Source organism: Aulonocara sp. 'chitande type north' Nkhata Bay, linkage group LG18, assembly GCF_057382095.1.
Source record: "Aulonocara sp. 'chitande type north' Nkhata Bay isolate Kocher_YH1m ecotype deep benthic linkage group LG18, A_spYH_male_GT1.1, whole genome shotgun sequence".
Lineage (NCBI taxonomy): Eukaryota > Metazoa > Chordata > Actinopteri > Cichliformes > Cichlidae > Aulonocara > Aulonocara sp. 'chitande type north' Nkhata Bay.
In genome coordinates, this window is record NC_141361.1 from 21607281 (window position 1) to 21627447 (window position 20167).

The 20167-nt window shown below is 39.0% G+C and overlaps 1 protein-coding gene across 1 annotated transcript; it reads left to right on the forward strand.

Moving 5' to 3' along the window:
- Window positions 1-4290: 4290 nt before the first annotated feature.
- On the forward strand, window positions 4291-20128 carry LOC147308476 (uncharacterized). The gene is made up of 33 exons (XM_086272703.1): window positions 4291-4521; window positions 4681-4733; window positions 4856-4930; window positions 5446-5669; window positions 5767-5848; window positions 6107-6504; window positions 7051-7603; window positions 7734-7930; window positions 8020-8409; window positions 8809-9101; window positions 10242-10507; window positions 10620-10679; window positions 11002-11139; window positions 11252-11508; window positions 11613-11697; window positions 11853-11921; window positions 12121-12255; window positions 12368-12624; window positions 12717-12801; window positions 12899-13129; window positions 14675-14812; window positions 15083-15339; window positions 15431-15515; window positions 15615-15845; window positions 15973-16110; window positions 16411-16667; window positions 16831-16915; window positions 17005-17493; window positions 17830-18038; window positions 18119-18275; window positions 18353-18693; window positions 19334-19463; window positions 19593-20128. The coding sequence occupies exons 1-33, from the start codon at window positions 4445-4447 to the stop codon at window positions 19733-19735; spliced, it is 6585 nt and encodes a 2194-aa protein (XP_086128829.1). The 5' UTR covers window positions 4291-4444; the 3' UTR covers window positions 19736-20128.
- The last annotated feature ends 39 nt before the right edge of the window (window positions 20129-20167 follow it).

Consider the following 20167-nt stretch of genomic DNA (forward strand, 5'->3'; position numbering starts at 1 on the left):
CCAAAAAACACGGTAATAACGACGGCCCGCTAGCATGCTCTATCAAAAATAGTGCTTTGTTGTGCATCTGACGGACCAAAGCCAAACCAGTTCCACACCACTGAAGTTGCAGCATTTTTACAAACCAATTCTGGTTCATCCGTTTCATTTAACGATCCACTTTCACTCTTCTCATTCTGCGTAGCTGCCATGTGCGTTTTACCCATATTCTATCGCGATATTTCATTTTCTTATCGTTGCCCAACATTACACCGGTATTACCATGTACGGTATGATATAGCCCAGCCCTAGTGCACACCTTTTCTGTTCCTTTGCTGAATAAGGTAATCATCTTTCAATAATGCAAGCTTGCCTTTAAGTGTTTAATTTGGCCGACATATAACTGCATGCAGAGATTACCAATACAAAAGGCTCAGCAACAGGGATCAGTTACAATGATCCTGCTGCTTTTTGATCAAAAACGATTCCATCCATATACAGACATGTTGCCTGGAATGATAATTACCAACAGAAAGCAACGCTATGCTCGACTCTGATTTTTATTTCCAATCCTATATAGCCTGACTAAGTAATTTAAGACTTATTACTGGAGTTTTCGCTTAGAATATCAATTGTTACCCACAATCCAATGGGATGTTAAAACTTTTTGAGTGAACTCAACATTTTTCATTTTACAGCCTTGAAACCCATTAAACTTTTACATAAGCACTCTAGATCTTTCCACATCAATTTCAAATTAGTTTGTTTGGTTTGTGGTTCACACGTGAGGACAGCAGTGACTCATTACTGTAGCCCTAGCTGGCTGGGGACTTTTCTGGGGAGTTTGGATGCTGTCCCTGTCTGTGTCTTCCAGGTGATTCTAAATTTAAATTTATGGAAACCCCAACAATCAGATCCACCTGTGAGCAAGTATCTGGTGAAAGTGGGAAGGAAAAGCTGCTTTTTAACAGGAAGAAATTTGATTCCAGATTTAAAAGCAAGCCACTGAGGGGAAGCTAAGTTGGGAGAAATATGCTTTCTCTTTCTAGTCCCTTTTAGTACTCTCGCTTCAGCATTCTGGATCACCTGTGATCTTTTATCTGATCTCTTATCTCTGCAGCAACCAAGTATGCAAAACACACCTGGCCATAGGAGGGCATTCAGTTCAAACATGCAATGTACACCCAGTAGTCATCAGATCAAATTCTAGCCATAAACAAGGCACTCTATAGTAGAGATGGCACGATACCACTTTTTTAATGTCTGATATCAATATCATAAATTTGGATATGTGCCGATACCGATATGAATCCCATATAGTGTTTTTTAATCAATAAAATTGTTTTTTTTAATATCTTGCTGCATTTTGTATAAGTTCATACTCAAGTTTAAATAAACAACAACACTAAAGCTATTCTGTTACACTTGTATGTAAAAAATACACTGCACCCAAAATATTTCATAGTTCAGCAACACTGATCAATCTAATAAACTTAAACCTACTCAATCCTTCCTATTCTGGTATTTTAAAGAGTACTTAGCAGAAATATTAAGCAACCTAACTAATAGGGTTGCAAACTCCCAGCAAAAAAAAAAATAGGGAACCACCCCCCACCCTCCACCTCATGATGATTAATCGACGTAATCAACTTTAATTTGATGCAGTGTGGGGGAAAAAATGCACAGAAATAAATTATTTTTCAAGAATAATTAACTCATTCACTGCCATTGACGTCTATAGCCGCCAATTGCAGTGAATGAGTTAATGGGTTTAACTCATTCACTGCCAATGGCTGGCAGTGAATGAGTTAAATAGATTCAACATCTTTCTTCTACAGAGTTGCAGACTGCACAGATGGTATCTTCCCAAAGGAAAAGGTATTAGAGCTTACTAGGGTATATTAGACTTAACAGTTACTATATACAGTAATGGACTTCTATATATTTTACTAGAGATGGCACGATACCACTTTTTTATGTCCGATACGGATATCATAAATTTGGATATCTGCCGATACCGATATGAATCAGGTATAGTATATTTTTTAATCAATAACACGTTTTTTTAATATCTTGCTGGATTTTGTATACGTTTATACTCAAGTTTAAATAAATAACAACACTAAAGCTATTCTGTTATACCTGTATGTAAAAAATACACTGCGCCCAAAATATTTCATAGTTCAGCAACACTGATCAATCTAATAAACTTAAACCTGCTCCATCCTTCCTATTCTGGTATTTTAAAGAGTACTTAGCAGAAATATTAAGCAACCTAACTAATAGGGTTGCAAACTCCCAGCAAAAAAAAATAGGGAGCCACCCTCCACCTCATGATGCTTAATCGATGTAATCAAATTAAATTTGATGCAGGGGGGGAAATGCACAGAAATAAATTATTTTTCAAGAATAATTAAAAAGATTCAGCATCTTTCTTCAACAGAATTGCAGACTGCACAGATGGTGTCTTCCCAAAGGAAAAAGTAGTATAGCTTACTAGGGTATATTAGACTTAACAGTTACTATATACAGTAATGGACTTCTATACATTTTACATCAGATTAAAAGTTTGGGTGTAAGATTCAGATAATTATTTATTAAAAGCTAGACATTTTAAATGAGAATAAGAAAGAAAAGTATGTCTTTGTGCCCCCTTTTCCCTGTTCATGCCCTATCGGGCCCCCTGGCTAAACTTTGCTAGATCCGCCCCTGCACAGTTACCAGCCGTCAGCTATGTAGAAAAGGATCCTGGTCTACAAAGTAATAAATAAATTCTAACAACAGCTTATCAAGCTTAAACGTGCTGCTGTTGTTCAGCTGCTGGTTTCCTCTTTCTGGCGGGAAGTGGGCCAAAAACAAACAAGAGAGACGACTCGCGACAGAAAAGCAGATCAGCTGATCATTGATCAGTTTCACGATTGAAGTAGCAGCAAGAAGAGGCAGTCGCTCCATATATCGGTTGTTAAGCTTAACATGGGAATGCTTTACAAACATTCAGAGATAAACTTACACACTTGCTTTACTTCTCTGGGGAAAACTTTCTCAGAGATGTAGCCTTGCAACAAAACCAGCATTACAACTACACACAGCCGCTCTATCACGTGAGCACACTGCTCCAAGGTGCTACGGTTATGAGCCGAGTTACACCATGTTGCAAGTTTTGTGAGGTGCTTTTTTTATCTTTAATGGATCAGATTACATTTTTTATTTCTCTCCGATATCCAATCCAGTAATTTACGTCAGTATCGGACCGATCCAGTCCATCTGTACTCTAGAGTTCCTTTTAAATCTGAAGAGGTGAGTAGAGACCATCTCTTCCAGTGCGTCTCAGTGCAGTTGTTTTGTTTTGTACCTGTGTGTGATTACCGTTCAGATCTGGGGAGGGAATGAACGTATAAAGTTCTATAGTTCTATTTAAACAGACAAAACAGTGGAGGTGTGACAACACAAATCTAGATTTTAGATGTGGATGTGGCAGAGTGTAGCTAATTGTCTCTCTGTGTTAGCTCTGTAATGGACTGGCCACAGTTCCAGGGTGAATCCAGGCCTGTGACAGCTGAGAAAGGCTCAAGTCGCTCAATTCAAACTTCTCTCAATCACGCTGATCCAATAATTTTCTTGTGTGCCTTCTGAGAGCGAATCTGACTCTTTTCCCTGTGTTTTAAATCTCAGTGCTATTCTGTTATTCCACTTTTCAGACTCTCATTTGTGTGACCCACCTTCTCCCCATCTCCACCTAATCCCTCAGAGAACCTCATCAGTGTCTCCAGCTGTATCTCCAACTTAACCAGCATCTAGACTCGGGGTTCCTGTCCTACTTGGTTGCATTTTTGAAACTTTGTTCTGCTATGTTGCTTATCTGGGTCCAATTACATAATAGCTTATTATACAAGCTGTGCTTTATTAAATTTATTGTATTCTTCCACATCACCTCAATGTTTTCTAATACACTTATAAACTATACTATGTATCAGCACTATCTAAAGAGTTATTTCTAAAACTAATTGTTTCTTTTTTAAGTTTATGGGCTCATTTATGTTTTTGTAAGTGTGTGTCTATGTGCACTTACCTTGCTCTAGAACCTTTTAGCAACACTAAACCTTGACCTCACTTAGCACTGTTTACCAAAATAGCGGTAGGGTTGTCGTCACCTTTACAACATTTTTATGCTAGTCCAACCCCTTTCATGCCTTAATGCCCTGCTGTCCTCTTTTTCCTCCCACGGCTGAGGTTACCTGGTCAGGTGGTCAAATAAAAGGGATAAATACCTAAACCCAAAGCTCTATTCTGAGAACAAGACATAAAGTACAGGCTTGCGCTCGCATTCAAACAGTCGCTTAAGCTTTGCTTCCACCAAAAGGCTTAACAGCAGTTACTGCTCATCATTCATTCTTCAACTCATCAAAGAGAAAAAGAGTTTTAGCAACAGGAGAGCAGCCGAGAGGTTGCTATTAAAGGATCAGCTATGCTTGGAGGCATACGTACAGATTTGGTGGTCACGGTGGCTGTTCTCTTTCTAACTCAGACAGGGACTCAATGCAGGTAGGTTTCAAGATCATTTAAATTTTTTTCGTTTATCTGTGATTAATAATATTTTAGTTTAGTTTATTTAAATTAAAACAAAGGAAGTTTTTAGTCAAGTTTTTAACTCAGTCCTTTATTTTGTTACATTGGTTATTGGTCATTGATTTCCTATTTCAGAGCTGAAAATGACTTCCTATCAGTTACTTTACCGGAGTGGAGGGCACATTCAGGTACGATGTAGCACAGTTATTAAGACCTTTAAGAATTTCATAATTACCTGACCTGCTTTAGATAAGAACTCAAATCAAACATGTTGTACATAATGACGTATTTCATTTTTTGTTTCCTTTAGAATACGTTATACAGTGTTTTGATGACAGACATGCCAATCTGAACTGTGAGTGGCTGGCAAGTGAAAAAGGAGCAGGTGAAGACAATTATATTTAATAGAAAACAGTAGCCTGAACTGCTTTTTGAAGTCATCAAGCCAATTTACAGTTCTGGGTTCACTCTGGCTCTGAGAGATAAGTTGAACGAATTAATTAACCTTTAATTTTGTCCCAACCTTTGGCGAAATATCGGGAACATCCATCCACAGTTCTGTTTCAATCTACACACAGGCTGCGATTGTATTCGTGTCTCACCACATTATCACAAATTGATCTGAAATAGGCTATATTCTTTTACAACCTGGTGTTTTCCTGGGAGCACTCAAACAGAGAGCCTACACATGAGATTCAAATTTAGTAGCTACAGCAACACAAACAGACAGCTTCTACAGCTACAGCTATTTCACAGCAGATGTTCAGTACAAGGCAGTACTTGTTTAATTACAAGAACAAAGATGAAGAGCTGTTTCTGTTAAATATATATTATCAGCACATATCAGCATTTAAAATATGTAGCGTATTAAGTTTTCTTTTTTGTCTTTTTCTCCTCCAGGGGATTTTGCAGTGAATGTTTCAGAGAGTGGTCCACTAGGGATTGAGGGCCAGGCTTGTCTAGAGTTCTGGTACCTTGTCCCAGTTGCAGCTAATGGGTCTGAACTTCGTGTCTTGCTAAAAAACAGCGTTGGTTCAGTAGAAATCTGGACCTCTCCTGCTCTCCCTCAGAATGCATGGAGGCAAGCGTTTGTGCCCCTGAACATCACTGAGTCCAGGACTCGGGTAAAATAAAACATAGCAGCACACATTAGAACTGTACTGTCATAATATAAATATTCTATAGCATGTCCTTAAATAAATTACCTTTTTTATATATTAGGTTGTGTTTGAAGTGGTTCAAGGATTGTCCATAGAGAAAGAGATCACATTTAAACAGATAGGTGTAAGAAAAGGCTCCTGTGGTAAGTATTTACCAAATTAAACTTCTCAACAACAGCTCTAGTGCCACAAATCAATTAAAAGATTGAACTGTATTCATAATAACCTTTGTGCGGTACATAAAAACAGAAGACGTGTCATAAGAATTGTCACAAAGACATTTTTTGATGAGGATGTTTTAGAAAATATTCTGAACTACAATATTAAAACTGAATACAGTTTTTTAATGTTATTAATCCTACATAGGTGTCGATAAGCTGTTAATATGGTCACCCCAACAGGACTACAGTGTGAATCGAATGCAGAGATATGGACAGATGAGACCACCCGCTGCCTCTGTTCTGCTGGCCAGCTCTCCTGCTTTCCCTCTTACTGCCCTGAAGGCCAACTCTGTGGTCCTCAAAGAAGAGGCCCCAATGGGACTTCTACCTTTGGGATGTGCACTATACACAGTCCCGCAGACGGCAGCACTTTTGATGGAGTATTGTTCCGCTTTACGACCGCCTGCACTTATGTTCTGGCTAAGACCTGCTCACCCACTGAAACCCTGCCCATGTTCGCTGTGGAAGTGGTCAATGAGCAGCATGATAACACATCTCTGCCAGAGGTCCAGAAGATCAATATTAACATGAGGATTTACAGGGTGTCTCTGCTGAAAAGCCAAACAGACCGGGTTGTGGTGAGTTACTTATATGTATGGAAGACATTTAGGGCACAGTTAATTACTAATTATACCAGCCTTTAACATTTACAAACACTGAAGAGTACATTTCTGACACATACATATGAAGACAATTTGAGTATTTTACATTACTAAGGAAGTCAATATTTTGTAAACAAAGCCACTGTCAACTACTGAACGAATATCTGTTTGGTAACAGCTATTTTCCTAATAAAAATATAGTATTATGTATTCACATTTTCTGTTTTATACTGCTCTGTAAACTTCATAATCCATAACTACTGTTCATACAACTGCACTTCCTTTTGCCTCGCCATTATGAAGTAATGACCACTGAGCCAAGTAAAGCACCAAATCCAGCGATTCCCATAATTGCATAAAGGGCAGATTTTATTGCCACTGGCAAAGGACTAATGGGTCATATTGGCCTTTATGAGCACAGCTATCTTCTAAGTGCCTTCTTTTATATAAACTTTCAAATGCAATAAGTCCATATTGTGTATGGCAACTGGTAAAAAAGGCTAAACTAACACTGTTTTTCAGATTAATGGGATCTGGAGAAAGCTTCCACTAAGCCTTAACAGCGACACTGTCAACATCAGGAGCACCCCTACCACTATTGTGCTGGCAACCACTTTTGGTCTTACAGTCTCATTTGACAGCACTGGTGTGGTCCACGTCACCCTCCCATCAACCTATTCTGATAAAGTCTGTGGCATGTGTGGCAACTTTAACCACCTCAAAGAAGATGACTTTAGGAACCTCGATTCACAAAACGCAACAGCTTTGGCTGAAAGCTGGCAGACTGGGAAAACTGCCTCTTCCTGTGAAACCATTCTATTCCCTCAGTGTGACCCACTGGAGGAGACACAGTATGCCAGCGAGCTGTACTGTGGAGGCTTATTCTCTACTACTGGTCCCTTTGCTGACTGCTTATCAGTTGTAGGGGCAGACAGCTATATCAGAGGCTGCGTGTTTGCCATGTGTTCTACTCATGGTGACCAAGCCGTGCTATGTGAGACGCTACGGGTCTATATTGATATCTGCAATAAAGCTGGCATTGCAGTACCCATGTTGAGGAACTCCACAATCTGCCGTATGTTGCGTTATTAAATCCTGCTTTTGTTTTCTTCCTCCTTTTCAAAATAGAGCGCACAGTGGCAAATAATAACTGATAACAGTAAAGGTCATGCACTTTTTCCTGTCTTTTTCTCGGATCCCCTCAGCCATTCAGTGCGGTGAGAACAGCCACTATAACTCGTGTGCTGATGGCTGTCCCGAGGTGTGCTCCAGTCTGGATATAGCTGGCTCCTGTGGAAGCTGTGAGGCAAGATGTGAGTGTGATTCTGGCTTCAAACTCAGTGGGGAAAAGTGTGTCCCAGCAGAAGACTGCGGGTGCTGGTATAATGGAAAACACTATGAGGTAAGTGAGGTAAATGAACACAACACAATTTCTTATTCACATATTCAATTTCACAGTAATTTATTCACATAACTCTGTTCTGCCTGCAGAAAGGAGAAATACTGGTGGAAGGAGATTGTGTGCAACAGTGTCAGTGTATGGGTAATAACAATATGCAGTGCACTCAAATGCAATGTGCAGACAATGAAGTTTGTAAGGTTAAAGATGGGGTCAAAGGCTGCTTCCTTTTCAAACCCACCACCTGCAGTGTGTACGGTGATCCACACTACATCACCTTTGACGGTCTGGCATATGACTTTCAAGGGGGATGCAGTTACATATTGACCACCACATGTGGTGGAGGAAGCTCAGTCCAGTTCACAGTATCTGGACACAACACCCACCCCCCCCTTCAGAACTTCACCAGATCCAAGCTTCAAGCCGTGGCTCTCCAAGTCGAGGATCTGTATCTCATCTTGAATCAAAGCGGAGAGGTCTATGTAAGAAAGCAATTCTCTCTTTAACACCATTGAAAACATTTCTTCACCTTTAAATTCAACAGGGCTGTTTTCAAGAACAGTGATCTGGGATTAGTTACAGCTTACATTTTACTGCACAAGGACTTCTTTTGTTCTGCATTATCTCCTGTAATTCATTAATGACAGTGGCAGATGACTTTCACACGTTTTTAGAGGTCAGTTACTGTTGTGTCAGATCGTTAGAGGAAGTCAGCTGTTTACAACCTGGAACTTAAGCAAGCTAAAGGGCTATACTTTAGTTAGTTAGTAGGTCACTGGTAGCACTAACCTAACTAACTATTTCAAGAAAATATTATCTCTACTTTATGTAAAACAACATGCAAAATAAGTTCAATTATTAAAAGACTGTCCTTTCTTTAGGTCAGTTATAAGCAAGTCCAACTGCCATATTCCACCAGCGGGACATATGGCTCAGTATGGGTGTATGTGAAGAATAATCATATCATCTTGGAGACAACTTTTGGCCTCAAAATGCACATAGATGGAGAGAACAGACTGTTTCTGCAGGTGGATGAGCACTACAAATATGAACTGTGTGGTCTGTGTGGCACTTATTCTGGATACCAGGACGATGACTTTGTAACTCCAGGAGGCCAAAACGTGTCAGAAACGTTTGAGTTTGGTGACAGCTGGAGGGTCCCAAACAACTCTGAGTGAGTTATTTTAATACTGTACACAGTAACAGCAAACATTTGGGTACCAGTATGGCACTTCTGTACCTAAATATACCAGCATAGTATTGAAAAAAACAAAAGCTAGTAAAATGACTGCATTTTTTAGCGCCAGCAGAGTGGCAGTGTTTACTCTCCAATGAGCCTGAATTGTGCTTTTTCTTTCATACTATTAAGCAACATAGCATGTTTAGTAAAATCAGTGAACATCACCTGCTGAGCCTGAGCATGCCAGCATTGTTGTTGTATGTTAGTAATCTAAGCAGGTTCTGAGTGTCTTTGTGGCGGGGTGGGGGTTATTACATTACATTCACAACGTAATAACCCAACCTGCTATCACGGCAAATCATGAAATAGACACACATGCAGGATTTGCAGTTCAGGCACAACAGAGGGAGGTATTTTATTTCAAGCCAACATCTAAAAATCTGCTCAGCTTGTCAGACAACTGCAGGGAGCACGTATTTCTTCAAAAACTGCTGACTTTAATTAAATTATGTATTATGTAAGTGTTCCATGTAAAATGTTGAAATGAATCTGGTCAAATTAAATTTACTTGATTTGTATATATTCAGTTTATACAAAGCACGTTTTCCTTGAAGATTGAGTATTTGAATAAATAAACCTTTGATTTTATATCTTTCAGCTTCTTTTTACTCAGAATGGTCGCATCATGCATATTAAGGGTGAAAAGTTGTTTTTTTGAGTGAATACAACCTGGCGCCTTGGCTAGCCAATGTACTAAACTCACACACTAGCATATATTTTTCTTTATGCATCGTAATTTATTTAAAATTACATCAACATGTTTTATACAGTATCAGGGGCGTAATTTCTAGGGGGGTTATGACCCCCCTCCCAATAATCAGACCCAGCTAATATTACACCCCCCCCCCCCAAATAAAATTATGAATTATCTTGCATAGATAGGCTGTTGATTTTCTTTATCCATTTCGGTTATTACCAGCAAGATAGTTGCATATTTAATCATCTGGGAGTTTACCCAGATTTATTTATTTATTTAGATAGAGGTCTTGACCCCCTCAATGTTCAGCACAAAGTTACGTCCATGTACAGTATAATCTAGAAGTAACTAATCTCTGTTTGTCTAAATTTTCTCAGATGTTTAGCTCGTCCAAACAATCCAAGACTCTGTGACAAGGATGAGAGGGATACAGCCTACAATGAGTGTTCAGTGCTGTTTGGCAGTGTTTTCATGCCCTGTCATGAACACATTCACCCAAGCATTTACCTCAATAGTTGTGTGTATGACTACTGTGCTACGAGCGGCGACCAACACACACTCTGTGAATCTCTGAAGTCCTATGCAACAGCATGCCAGGTTTCAGGAGTTGAACTTCCAAATTGGCAGACTGGCACAGCCTGTGGTGGGTATTTGCATCAAATATGAGGATGACACTGTTATTATCATACAAGTAAATATACAGTAGGATGTCTAGATAGGTTGTGTTAACTGTGTGTGTTTTCATCCAATTTCAGAAGGCCTTTCTACCTCAACAGCTCCTCCAACAACTGCTTCTCCAACACCAGATCAAACTTGTAAGAGCATTCACAGTTTAGAAAGTTTATCGAGGACTAGTTTAAATAAGTGACGTGATACAGTTTACAAATAATCATTTCAAAACAAATATTAGCTTAGCTAATAACCTTGCTTGCTTTATATGTGCCAATATTTAATAGAAGTGTAAATATATTTTAGTTCTTTTGCTGACCTGAGGTATAACCTTCGACACATTAGATGGGATATTAAAGTTTTTTCAAAGTTTAAAAGCACTGTATCTCAGAAATTATTATTAACTCATAAATCAGCATTTCCATTGTTTGTTTCTTTCATCCATTATTTACATTTTGCTTTCTATAGTTTGTCCCTTGAACTGCAATTTTGAAAAAGATCTGTGTGGGTGGGAGCAGCTTATGCAGGACACTTTTGATTGGACAAAACACTCTGGACCCACACCAACAAATTTAACAGGTCCAAACCAAGACCACACCACTGGAGGTAAAACCAGTCTGTTACTTCTGTTGTTTTTCCTTTTTAGAGGTTGGGGTCTATTTTGGTTGGTTTCATAACATTGTTTATACTTAATGTGTACTATTCAACTTTTCCATAGCTGGTTTCTACATGTACCTTGAGGGAGACAGTGTAACTCATGGAGACTCTGCCCGTTTGATGAGCTCGGCGTGTAATTTTAACGGACCACTCTGCCTGTATTTCTGGTACCATATGTATGGTTCAGCCACAGCCATGGCTCTTAATATCTACCTGCTGAAAGACAGTAAAACAACAAAGCTCTGGTCCATGATGGACAACCAGGGACCTGAATGGCATCTGGGAAGAGCTGATGTCAAAGTGTCTGGTCCATTCCAAGTGAGTTTGACAATACATGAACATAAGAAATGTATGAAGGGCTTGCTGGAAATCAAGACTTGATATCCTAATTTAGAATTCTATTTTCTTCTTATGCCTTTCAGATTATAATAGAAGGAATTCGAGGCTCTAATTATCAGTCAGATGTGGCCATAGATGACATATCTGTCCATTTTGGCTCATGTTCAGGTAACAAAGGCAAAGCAAACTGTAGGTGCTTAATAAACATGGAACTATGCAATACTGTTGTAAACAGTTTGGAAAGTAAATCATTTAAGATATAAACTTCTTTAGCATAACTGATGTGACAGAGTTTACCAAAAGTCAGTGTTGTTTTTATTTAGGTAGCTTTCCAGCCCTGGGAAGTGGAGCTAAGCCTTCTACAACTACAGAAATGCTCCCCTTACACCAAAGTAAATACACAGGAAGTTATATTTTACAAGTCATGTGTTTCTGCATCATAAAACCTTATGTTAAGTTAAAAATTAACATTTACATCTTGTTCATGTACTGAGTGTGCAGATTCTAATGGTAACTAGGGTTCACTTTTAGGAAGTTTAGCAAGTATCTCATGACTCATGCTATTTTTTTTCTCCAAATGTTTCCCTTTAGTCTGCAATCTTGACTGTAACTTTGATAGCAACCTTTGTAGCTGGGACCAGACGATTACGGATGCTTTTGACTGGACCTGGCAAAGAGGTTCTACCCCCACTTTAATGACGGGCCCCTCTGCTGACCACACTGGTGGTAAGATTTGATGTAAAATTTACACTGACAGTTAATAAAACCATAATACATCTAAAGGTGGACTTATTCCTTATATTATTATATCTTTAATGTTTTCAATCACCTTTTCTAGATGGCCACTATCTTTACATTGAAGCCAACAGTGCATCGTATGGAGACACAGCTCGTCTCATCAGCTCTGAGTGCTCTGACTCTGGACCTCAGTGTCTGCAGTTCTGGTACCATATGTATGGCTCAGCAGATACAATGGGCCTCCATGTTTACCTGCTCCAAAACAGAATAGCCAATCAGGTTTGGAGGAAGCAGAATGACCAAGGAAATATGTGGCACCTGGCTCAAGTGGACATTGAACCAACCACACCTTTTCAGGTGACCTATTTCAAACCATGGAGTGTGGCCTGCTTTCTGGTTATAAAAAATTATCCTGCAAACATATCATTCAATTTAATTTTATCATTTAGATCATTATTGAGGGGCGCAGAGGATCCAATGATGAGTCAGATGTGGCCATAGATGATTTGAAGCTTTATCACGGCCGCTGCTTAGGTAAAAGGTTTATATATCATAACATACCATTATTGGTTTGGAAAGGTGTTTCTCACTTTCTATGCAGACACTTAATAACATTTTTATACTGTTGCAGATCTGGTAGGTGGAATTACAACACAATCAGCAAGACCTGATCTTAATACCACAGCGCCCCCAAGAGTCCCTGTCCAAACCACTGCAGCTCCACAGCCTCCTATGCTCACTGCTACCTTCCAACCAGCGATAATAAATATCACTGCCCCTCCCGTAGTGGAGGAAACAACCAACTTAATTAATAAGAACAATGTTACTGAAGCTCCAGATAGCCGGCCACCTCTGCAGCCAGGTATAGTAATAATTTCACAGTAACACTTCAATGTCCCATTTATACTCTAACAGATAATAGTTTACACCAGAGGTGTGGACTCGAGTCACATGACTTGGACTCCAGTCAGACTTGAGTCATTAATTTTATGACTTTAGACTTGACTTGAAAAAATGTTCTAAGACTTGTGACTTGACTTGGACTTTTACACCAGTGACCTGGGACTTGAATTGGACTTGAACCGGTTTACTTGAAAAGACTTGATATTTCACCCCAAATCTAAAATTTAACACACATATTATATAGAAAGTGTGCACCTTTAATTCAATTAATTCATTCATTTATTCCAACCACACTCCGTACGTATGTGTGCGTGAGCTGTAGCACAGTCAATCAAATTAACCAGAGTTTTTTAAGAAGAAAAAAAAACGCTCAAAAATGCTGCAAGGAGTTATTTTTTTCAGGTACATAAACTATGAAGTAGTCAACAAAAAAAACGAAATGTAATATGCAAAATATGCAAGAAGAGAATCACGGACAGAGATGGAACAACTTCCAACTTTGTCCGACAGTTGAAGTTGCATAAAGAACGGTAGGTGGTGCTTCTCTTTTGCTACGATGAGATAGCTGACTTCATCTAACTTTGTGATGTCAACTAGCTTTAATGTGTATGATATTTTTGTCATGCTATTTTAAAGCCGGTCCTACAAGCGCATCCAAGAATAACATGCAGCTTATCTCAGAACAGTCTGTGAAAATTATTCTTGGAGCTAAGTTTAATTGAGCTGCATTTTATAGAGGTGCAATTTCACAATTTGTGTATATTTTCTAAGTTCACTATTTTGTCATGTGTTGAGAAAAACAGAGATTTAAAACTCACATGGTCTAATATTTACATTTAGTATATAACTGCAACATTCTTTTATTTATTTTATTTTTTTGAAAGACTCGAAAGGACTTGAAATTCAAAGTTTCAGACTTGTGACTTTACTCGGACTTTTAAACCAGTGACTTGAGACTTGACTCTGACTTGCCTGACATTACTTGAGACTTGACTTGTGACTTGAGGATAAAGACTTGAGACTTACTTGAGACTTGCAAAACAATGACTTGGTCCCACCTCTGGTTTACACATCCATTATTTGTGCAGCAGTGTGGGGTGGTGGTTAGCACCGTTGACTCACTACATAAAAGTCATGAGTTTTACTCCAACACGCCTTTCTGTGTGCAGTTTGCATGTTCTCCCCATGTTTGTGTGGGTTCTCTCGGGGTACTGTGGCTTCTTTCTACAGCCCAAAGACATGCAGTTAGTGGGGTTAGGTTAATTGTTGATTGTAAATTTCCTATAGGTGTGAATGTGAGTGCAAATGGTTGTCTGTCTGTATTAGCCCTGCAATATAATGGTGACCTGTCCAGTGTGTACCCTGCTTCTCACCCAATGGAAGCTCAGTTAGGCTCCAGTTCCCCACCCCTGATAAGGATAAGAGGAAGAGAATGGATGGATGGATATTTTATGTCTAGAATCATTCTATGCCTTATATAATCATATTTTTCTTTTTTGAACAGTGTGCCAATTCCACTGTAATTTTGAGCAAGATTTATGTCAGTGGAATCAGTTGATCACAGATGCTTTTGATTGGACAAGAAACAGTGGCTCCACTCCTACTATCAATACAGGACCTTCTACAGATCACACCACAGGAGGTAATTAGCTTTCTGACATAGGGAAAATAAAGTTAATATACTGAGGTTATATAGTGTTAAACTTCCCGAATAAAACAGTAACACCATTAAAGCCAGTTTGGTGATTTGTTTTTTTTGTTTTTTGTTTTTTCCATTCAGTATGAAAAACTTTATGAGGCAGTTTTAGCAACAAGTGCAAATGGCTTGTAAATTAACTTCTGTACTTATTTATTCTCAGTGTTATTGCCTAAAAGCATATCTTTAACTTACTGATTGTATGTCCCCGTTCAGGTGGCCACTATCTTTACATTGAAGCCAACAGTGCATCGTATGGAGACACAGCTCGTCTCATCAGCTCTGAGTGCTCTGACTCTGGACCTCAGTGTCTGCAGCTCTGGTACCATATGTATGGCTCAGCAGATACAATGGGCCTCCATGTTTACCTGCTCCAAAACAGAATAGCCAATCAGGTTTGGAGGAAGCAGAATGACCAAGGAAATATGTGGCACCTGGCTCAAGTGGACATTGAACCAACCACACCTTTTCAGGTGACCTATTTCAAACCATGGAGTGTGGCCTGCTTTCTAGTTAGAAAAATTATCCTGCAAATGTATCATTCAATTTAATTTTATCATTTAGATCATTATTGAGGGGCGCAGAGGATCCAATGATGAGTCAGATGTGGCCATAGATGATTTGAAGCTTTATCACGGCCGCTGCTCAGGTAAGAAGCATATAAAAAACAAAATATACTTTACCAGGTTTGAAAAGCTGTTTCCAACTTTCTATGCAGACACTTAATAACATTTTTATACTGTTGCAGATCTGGTAGGTGGAATTACAACACAATCAGCTAGACCTGATCTTAATACCACAGCGCCCCCAAGAGTCCCTGTCCAAACCACTGCAGCTCCACAGCCTCCTATGCTCACTGCTACCTTCCAACCAGCGATAATAAATATCACTGTCCCTCCCGTAGTGGAGGAAACAACCAACCTAATTAATAAGAACAATGTTACTGAAGCTCCAGATAGCCGGCCACCTCTGCAGCCAGGTATAGTAATAATTTTACAGCAGCTCTTGTTTCCCATTCTAGTTTATTCTGGTTTACAAATCCATTACGTAATATCTAAAATTACTGTATCAATGATGTAATCATATTTCTTTCTCTTTTTTAACAGCATGCCAGATGCACTGTGATTTTGAGCAAGATTTATGTCAGTGGAATCAGATGATAACTGATGCTTTTGATTGGACAAGACAGAGTAGCTCCACTCCTACGATCAATACTGGACCATCTTCAGATCACACCACAGGAGGTAATTAGCTTTCACAAGCCAGAAACAGTTATTTTTCCAGGAAAAAAAATAAGTAAACCACACACAAATTTTCTGTTTAATATTAACCATAGTTGCATTGTTAAAACCATTTGATCGTTAGTTATTTCTTTATTTTTGTTTTATTATAGTTTTCTTTTTTCCCTTTTTTTCAGTTTAATGTTAAAAATGTCGATGCAAAGAAATTTAACAAGCAGTTTTAACCATGTAAATGACTTGAACATGTGTAATTTACTGAATCATTCTCAATATTATTGTCTAAAAATGTATGTCCCTATTCAGGTGGCCACTATCTTTACATTGACGCCAACAGTGCATCATATGGAGACACAGCGCGTTTCATCAGCTCTGAGTGCTCTGACTCTGGACCTCAGTGTCTGCAGTTCTGGTACCATATGTACGGCTCAGCAGATACAATGGGCCTCCATGTTTACCTGCTCCAAAACAGAATAGCCAATCAGATTTGGAGGAAGCAGAATGACCAAGGAAATATGTGGCACCTGGCTCAGGTGGACATTACAGCAACAGACACTTTCCAGGTGTGTTACCTATCAGAGACATTTCTTTATTAGACCTATCTGATGTTGGAAAACTGCACTGCAAATAAATAACAGTCCAATACTTTTAATTTAAGTGTAACCTAATCACTCTGTATACCATCACAAGTATAGTGCCATGTAACAGTAACCGCTTTACTTTTAGATTATATTTGAAGGACGAAGAGGTTCGAATACTCAGTCTGATGTGGCAGTAGATGATGTGTCACTTTATCATGGGCACTGTGCAGGTAATCCTAATGTCCTAACTATATTTTGTGCAGTCCAAACACTATCTGACAATCTAAATGACAGACCGGACTGTGAAATATTGTTACAGAACTGGTCAATCCAACAACAACTACAACTCAGTCAAAGCCGGAAACAACAGCTGGGCCACAACCATCAACCACAACTCAACTAAAGCCGGAAACAACAGCTGGGCCACAACCATCAACCACAACTCAACTAAAGCCGGAAACAACAGCTGGGCCACAACCATCAACCACAACTCAACTAAAGCCGGAAACAACAGCTGGGCCACAACCATCAACCACAACTCAACTAAAGCCGGAAACAACAACTGGGCCACAACCATCAACCACAACTCAACTAAAGCCGGAAACAACAGCTGGGCCACAACCATCAACCACAACTCAACTAAAGCCGGAAACAACAGCTGGGCCACAACCATCAACCACAACCCAACGAAAGCCGGAAACAACAGCTGGGCCACAACCATCAACCACAGTTGGACCCCAGCCCACAACAAATAAACCGCAATCTACAACAACAGCAAGACCGCAACAAACAACCCTGACGGTACCAAGTAAGTTCTTTTTGCGTGTCTATAGTTATAAAAACAAATTGAAACATTGAATTGGGTTTCCTAAAATGTATACAGTAGCTGTCATGTTATGTTTGTGCATGTATGTCAGTTCTAAGCTTAAGACAATAACAAGCACATGTCTTGATGCATGCTCAATCATCCAGTGTTGCTCCCAATGAAAATGATACATCCAGATGAACAGAATCAACTTTTTGGGATTAACAAATACATTTTCAATATATAACAAAAACTTTTTTTATTTTGTTTTTCTGTCATTTGAAGTTTATAACTGAGGATATATCTGTTCTCCAACTCTATACATCTTTCCTTCCCCAGCACCAATTTGCCCACGGTATAGTCACTATACCACTTGTGTCCCTGCATGTAGTCCAACCTGTTTTTTCTTGAATGGCCCACCACATTGTAGTGACAATGAGGTTTGTGTTCCTGGATGTGTGTGCGATGATGGCTTTGTCATGAAAATGAAGATTTGTGTGCCTCTGGAACAATGTGGCTGTGTGGACAAGAATGGCACCAAACACCAAGTAAGACAAATTGACAATATGGACAATTTTGAAAATGAGCTTGTGGTCATGTGGTATGTTGACTGTCTGTGTCTTTTCAGTTCAATGAACAGTGGTACACAGATCACTGCAGTCAGAAATGTGAATGTGAGAAGGATGACGGAATAGGAAAGATTGACTGTGATGATGAAGATGAATGTGATGGAAATGCTGTCTGCCTTCAAAATGAAAAGGGCAATTATTACTGCCAGTCTACAGGTAGTCTACATGCCTGCAATGTACCTAAACTATGCTTTTGTTCCTATTTATTTAACTGCTCTTCTTGTTCCCGACAGACTTCGATGAGTGTACGATCAAGAAGGACCCTGAATATAAAACATTTGATAAAATGAAGCATGACTTTGAGGGTGAACACTCTTACGTGCTGGTGAGGACCAGCAACTTGCCAAACAACCTTCCAGACATCTACATTGAAAGCATCAACACGCCCGTCTTAGATCAGGGCGGTGATAGTCAGCATGAAAATGACAGCAGCAGTGAAGAAGAGCAGAAGAGCAGGGAAGGTGATGATGATGACGATGACAGCAAAGAACATGACGAGCACCACAGATTACAAGAGCTTAAGATCAGAGTGTACAATCACACTGTGGAGTTCAAGAAGAATCGGAAACTGATCGTATGTATTAACACATTAACTTCTTAGCATTTTACTGTGGCACAGTGTGATGCTACCTACACACAGACATTTGTAAAATCAGTCTGGGAAATAACTAGCTCCTCTTCCCATTTCTCTTCAAGGTGTTACAACTGTAGCGAGGGAGAGGATGTTATATGTGCTAAATTATGCTGTGTGATAGCGCATTTCTTTTCACTTTAACATTTGTAGGTATAAGACAGAGGAAGAGAGACAATGTGTAAAAAACAGTAATGGCAATATTCCATGTTTATCCGGTGCCTAGATGTTATTGTGTCTGTGTGCGAGTAATATAATCCTATGAATCTCAATTTGCAAGGGTACGGAACTAAAACTAAGCAAGTATAAGACTGTAAGCGTTATAATGTACTTTGCTTGTGATTGTATCACACTAGCATGCTAACATTAGCTATTACGCACTGAAAGCTAATAGAATCTCAATAACTTGTACGTATTTGATAATATAGGAAAGACTTCAGCTAATACTCAAGCTTTCCACAACAAAAATGTATGTTTCTCTTCATACAACAAACATAATCATACAGGAATGAACAGCAGAATTGACATCTACATATACTTCAGTTATCTTAAATTGCACTGAGAGATTTTTTTTCCTCTTCAGGTGGATGGAAAACCTACGGAAATGCCCGTCTCAGTGACTGGTGGTCTAAAGATCTGGAAGCGTTCCTCTCATATCTACCTACAAACTGATTTTGGCTTGTCAGTGGCATTTAATGGACACCATTCAGCAGGTAGCCAGTGTACAATATCAAAAGCAGATGATGTAATTTATTTAATGTGTCATTCCACTTTAAGCTAATAAATAATTTATCGTTTCCCATATTCATACAATGTATTAAACGCTCATATTTATTCTGCAGAGATTACTCTACCACACATTTATAAAAGGAAGGTGGGAGGCCTGTGTGGAAACTTTGATGCTCAGAGAAAAAATGACAGGATGAAGCCAGATGGTACCATAGCCAGAAGCACTAAAGAGTTTGGAGAGAGCTGGAGAGTGTGAATGCCAGATGAAACACTGTCTTTGAATGTGGATGAGTTTAATCTCTATCAGTTACATAAAACTCCATATGGATAAAAAAGAACAGATGAGTGTAATGATTTTGGCTTTTCTTCGTTAGCCAGCAAGTGTTGTCTTTACCTAGCTTTTTAGGGCTATGTTTTCTGAATATCAGCATATCTATTTTTTCATGAATGTTTAGATACCTATCTTTTTCTTATTATTTCTACATATATTTGATATAATCATTGTACTCTACATGTAAATTGAGCTATTATTCTCATTGGATAATATAAAAAATTTAAAAAGTATGTGGTGAATGATCACATTTCATAAGGTGTTTTTGGCTTCCTGCATTGTTGAAGGTTTCTGATGAACTTACTACTCTAATAAAAGTGGACTGTAAGGACATTTGTGTTTCTTTGTGTGCAGCCA

Coding starts and splice junctions, on each gene's coding strand:
- LOC147308476 (XM_086272703.1), top strand. CDS start 4,445: ATGCTTGGAGGCATACGTACAGATTTGGTGGTCACGGTGGCTGTTCTC. Junction 4,522..4,680: donor CAGACAGGGACTCAATGCAG/GTAGGTTTCAAG, acceptor TTCCTATTTCAG/AGCTGAAAATGACTTCCTAT. Junction 4,734..4,855: donor GGAGTGGAGGGCACATTCAG/GTACGATGTAGC, acceptor TGTTTCCTTTAG/AATACGTTATACAGTGTTTT.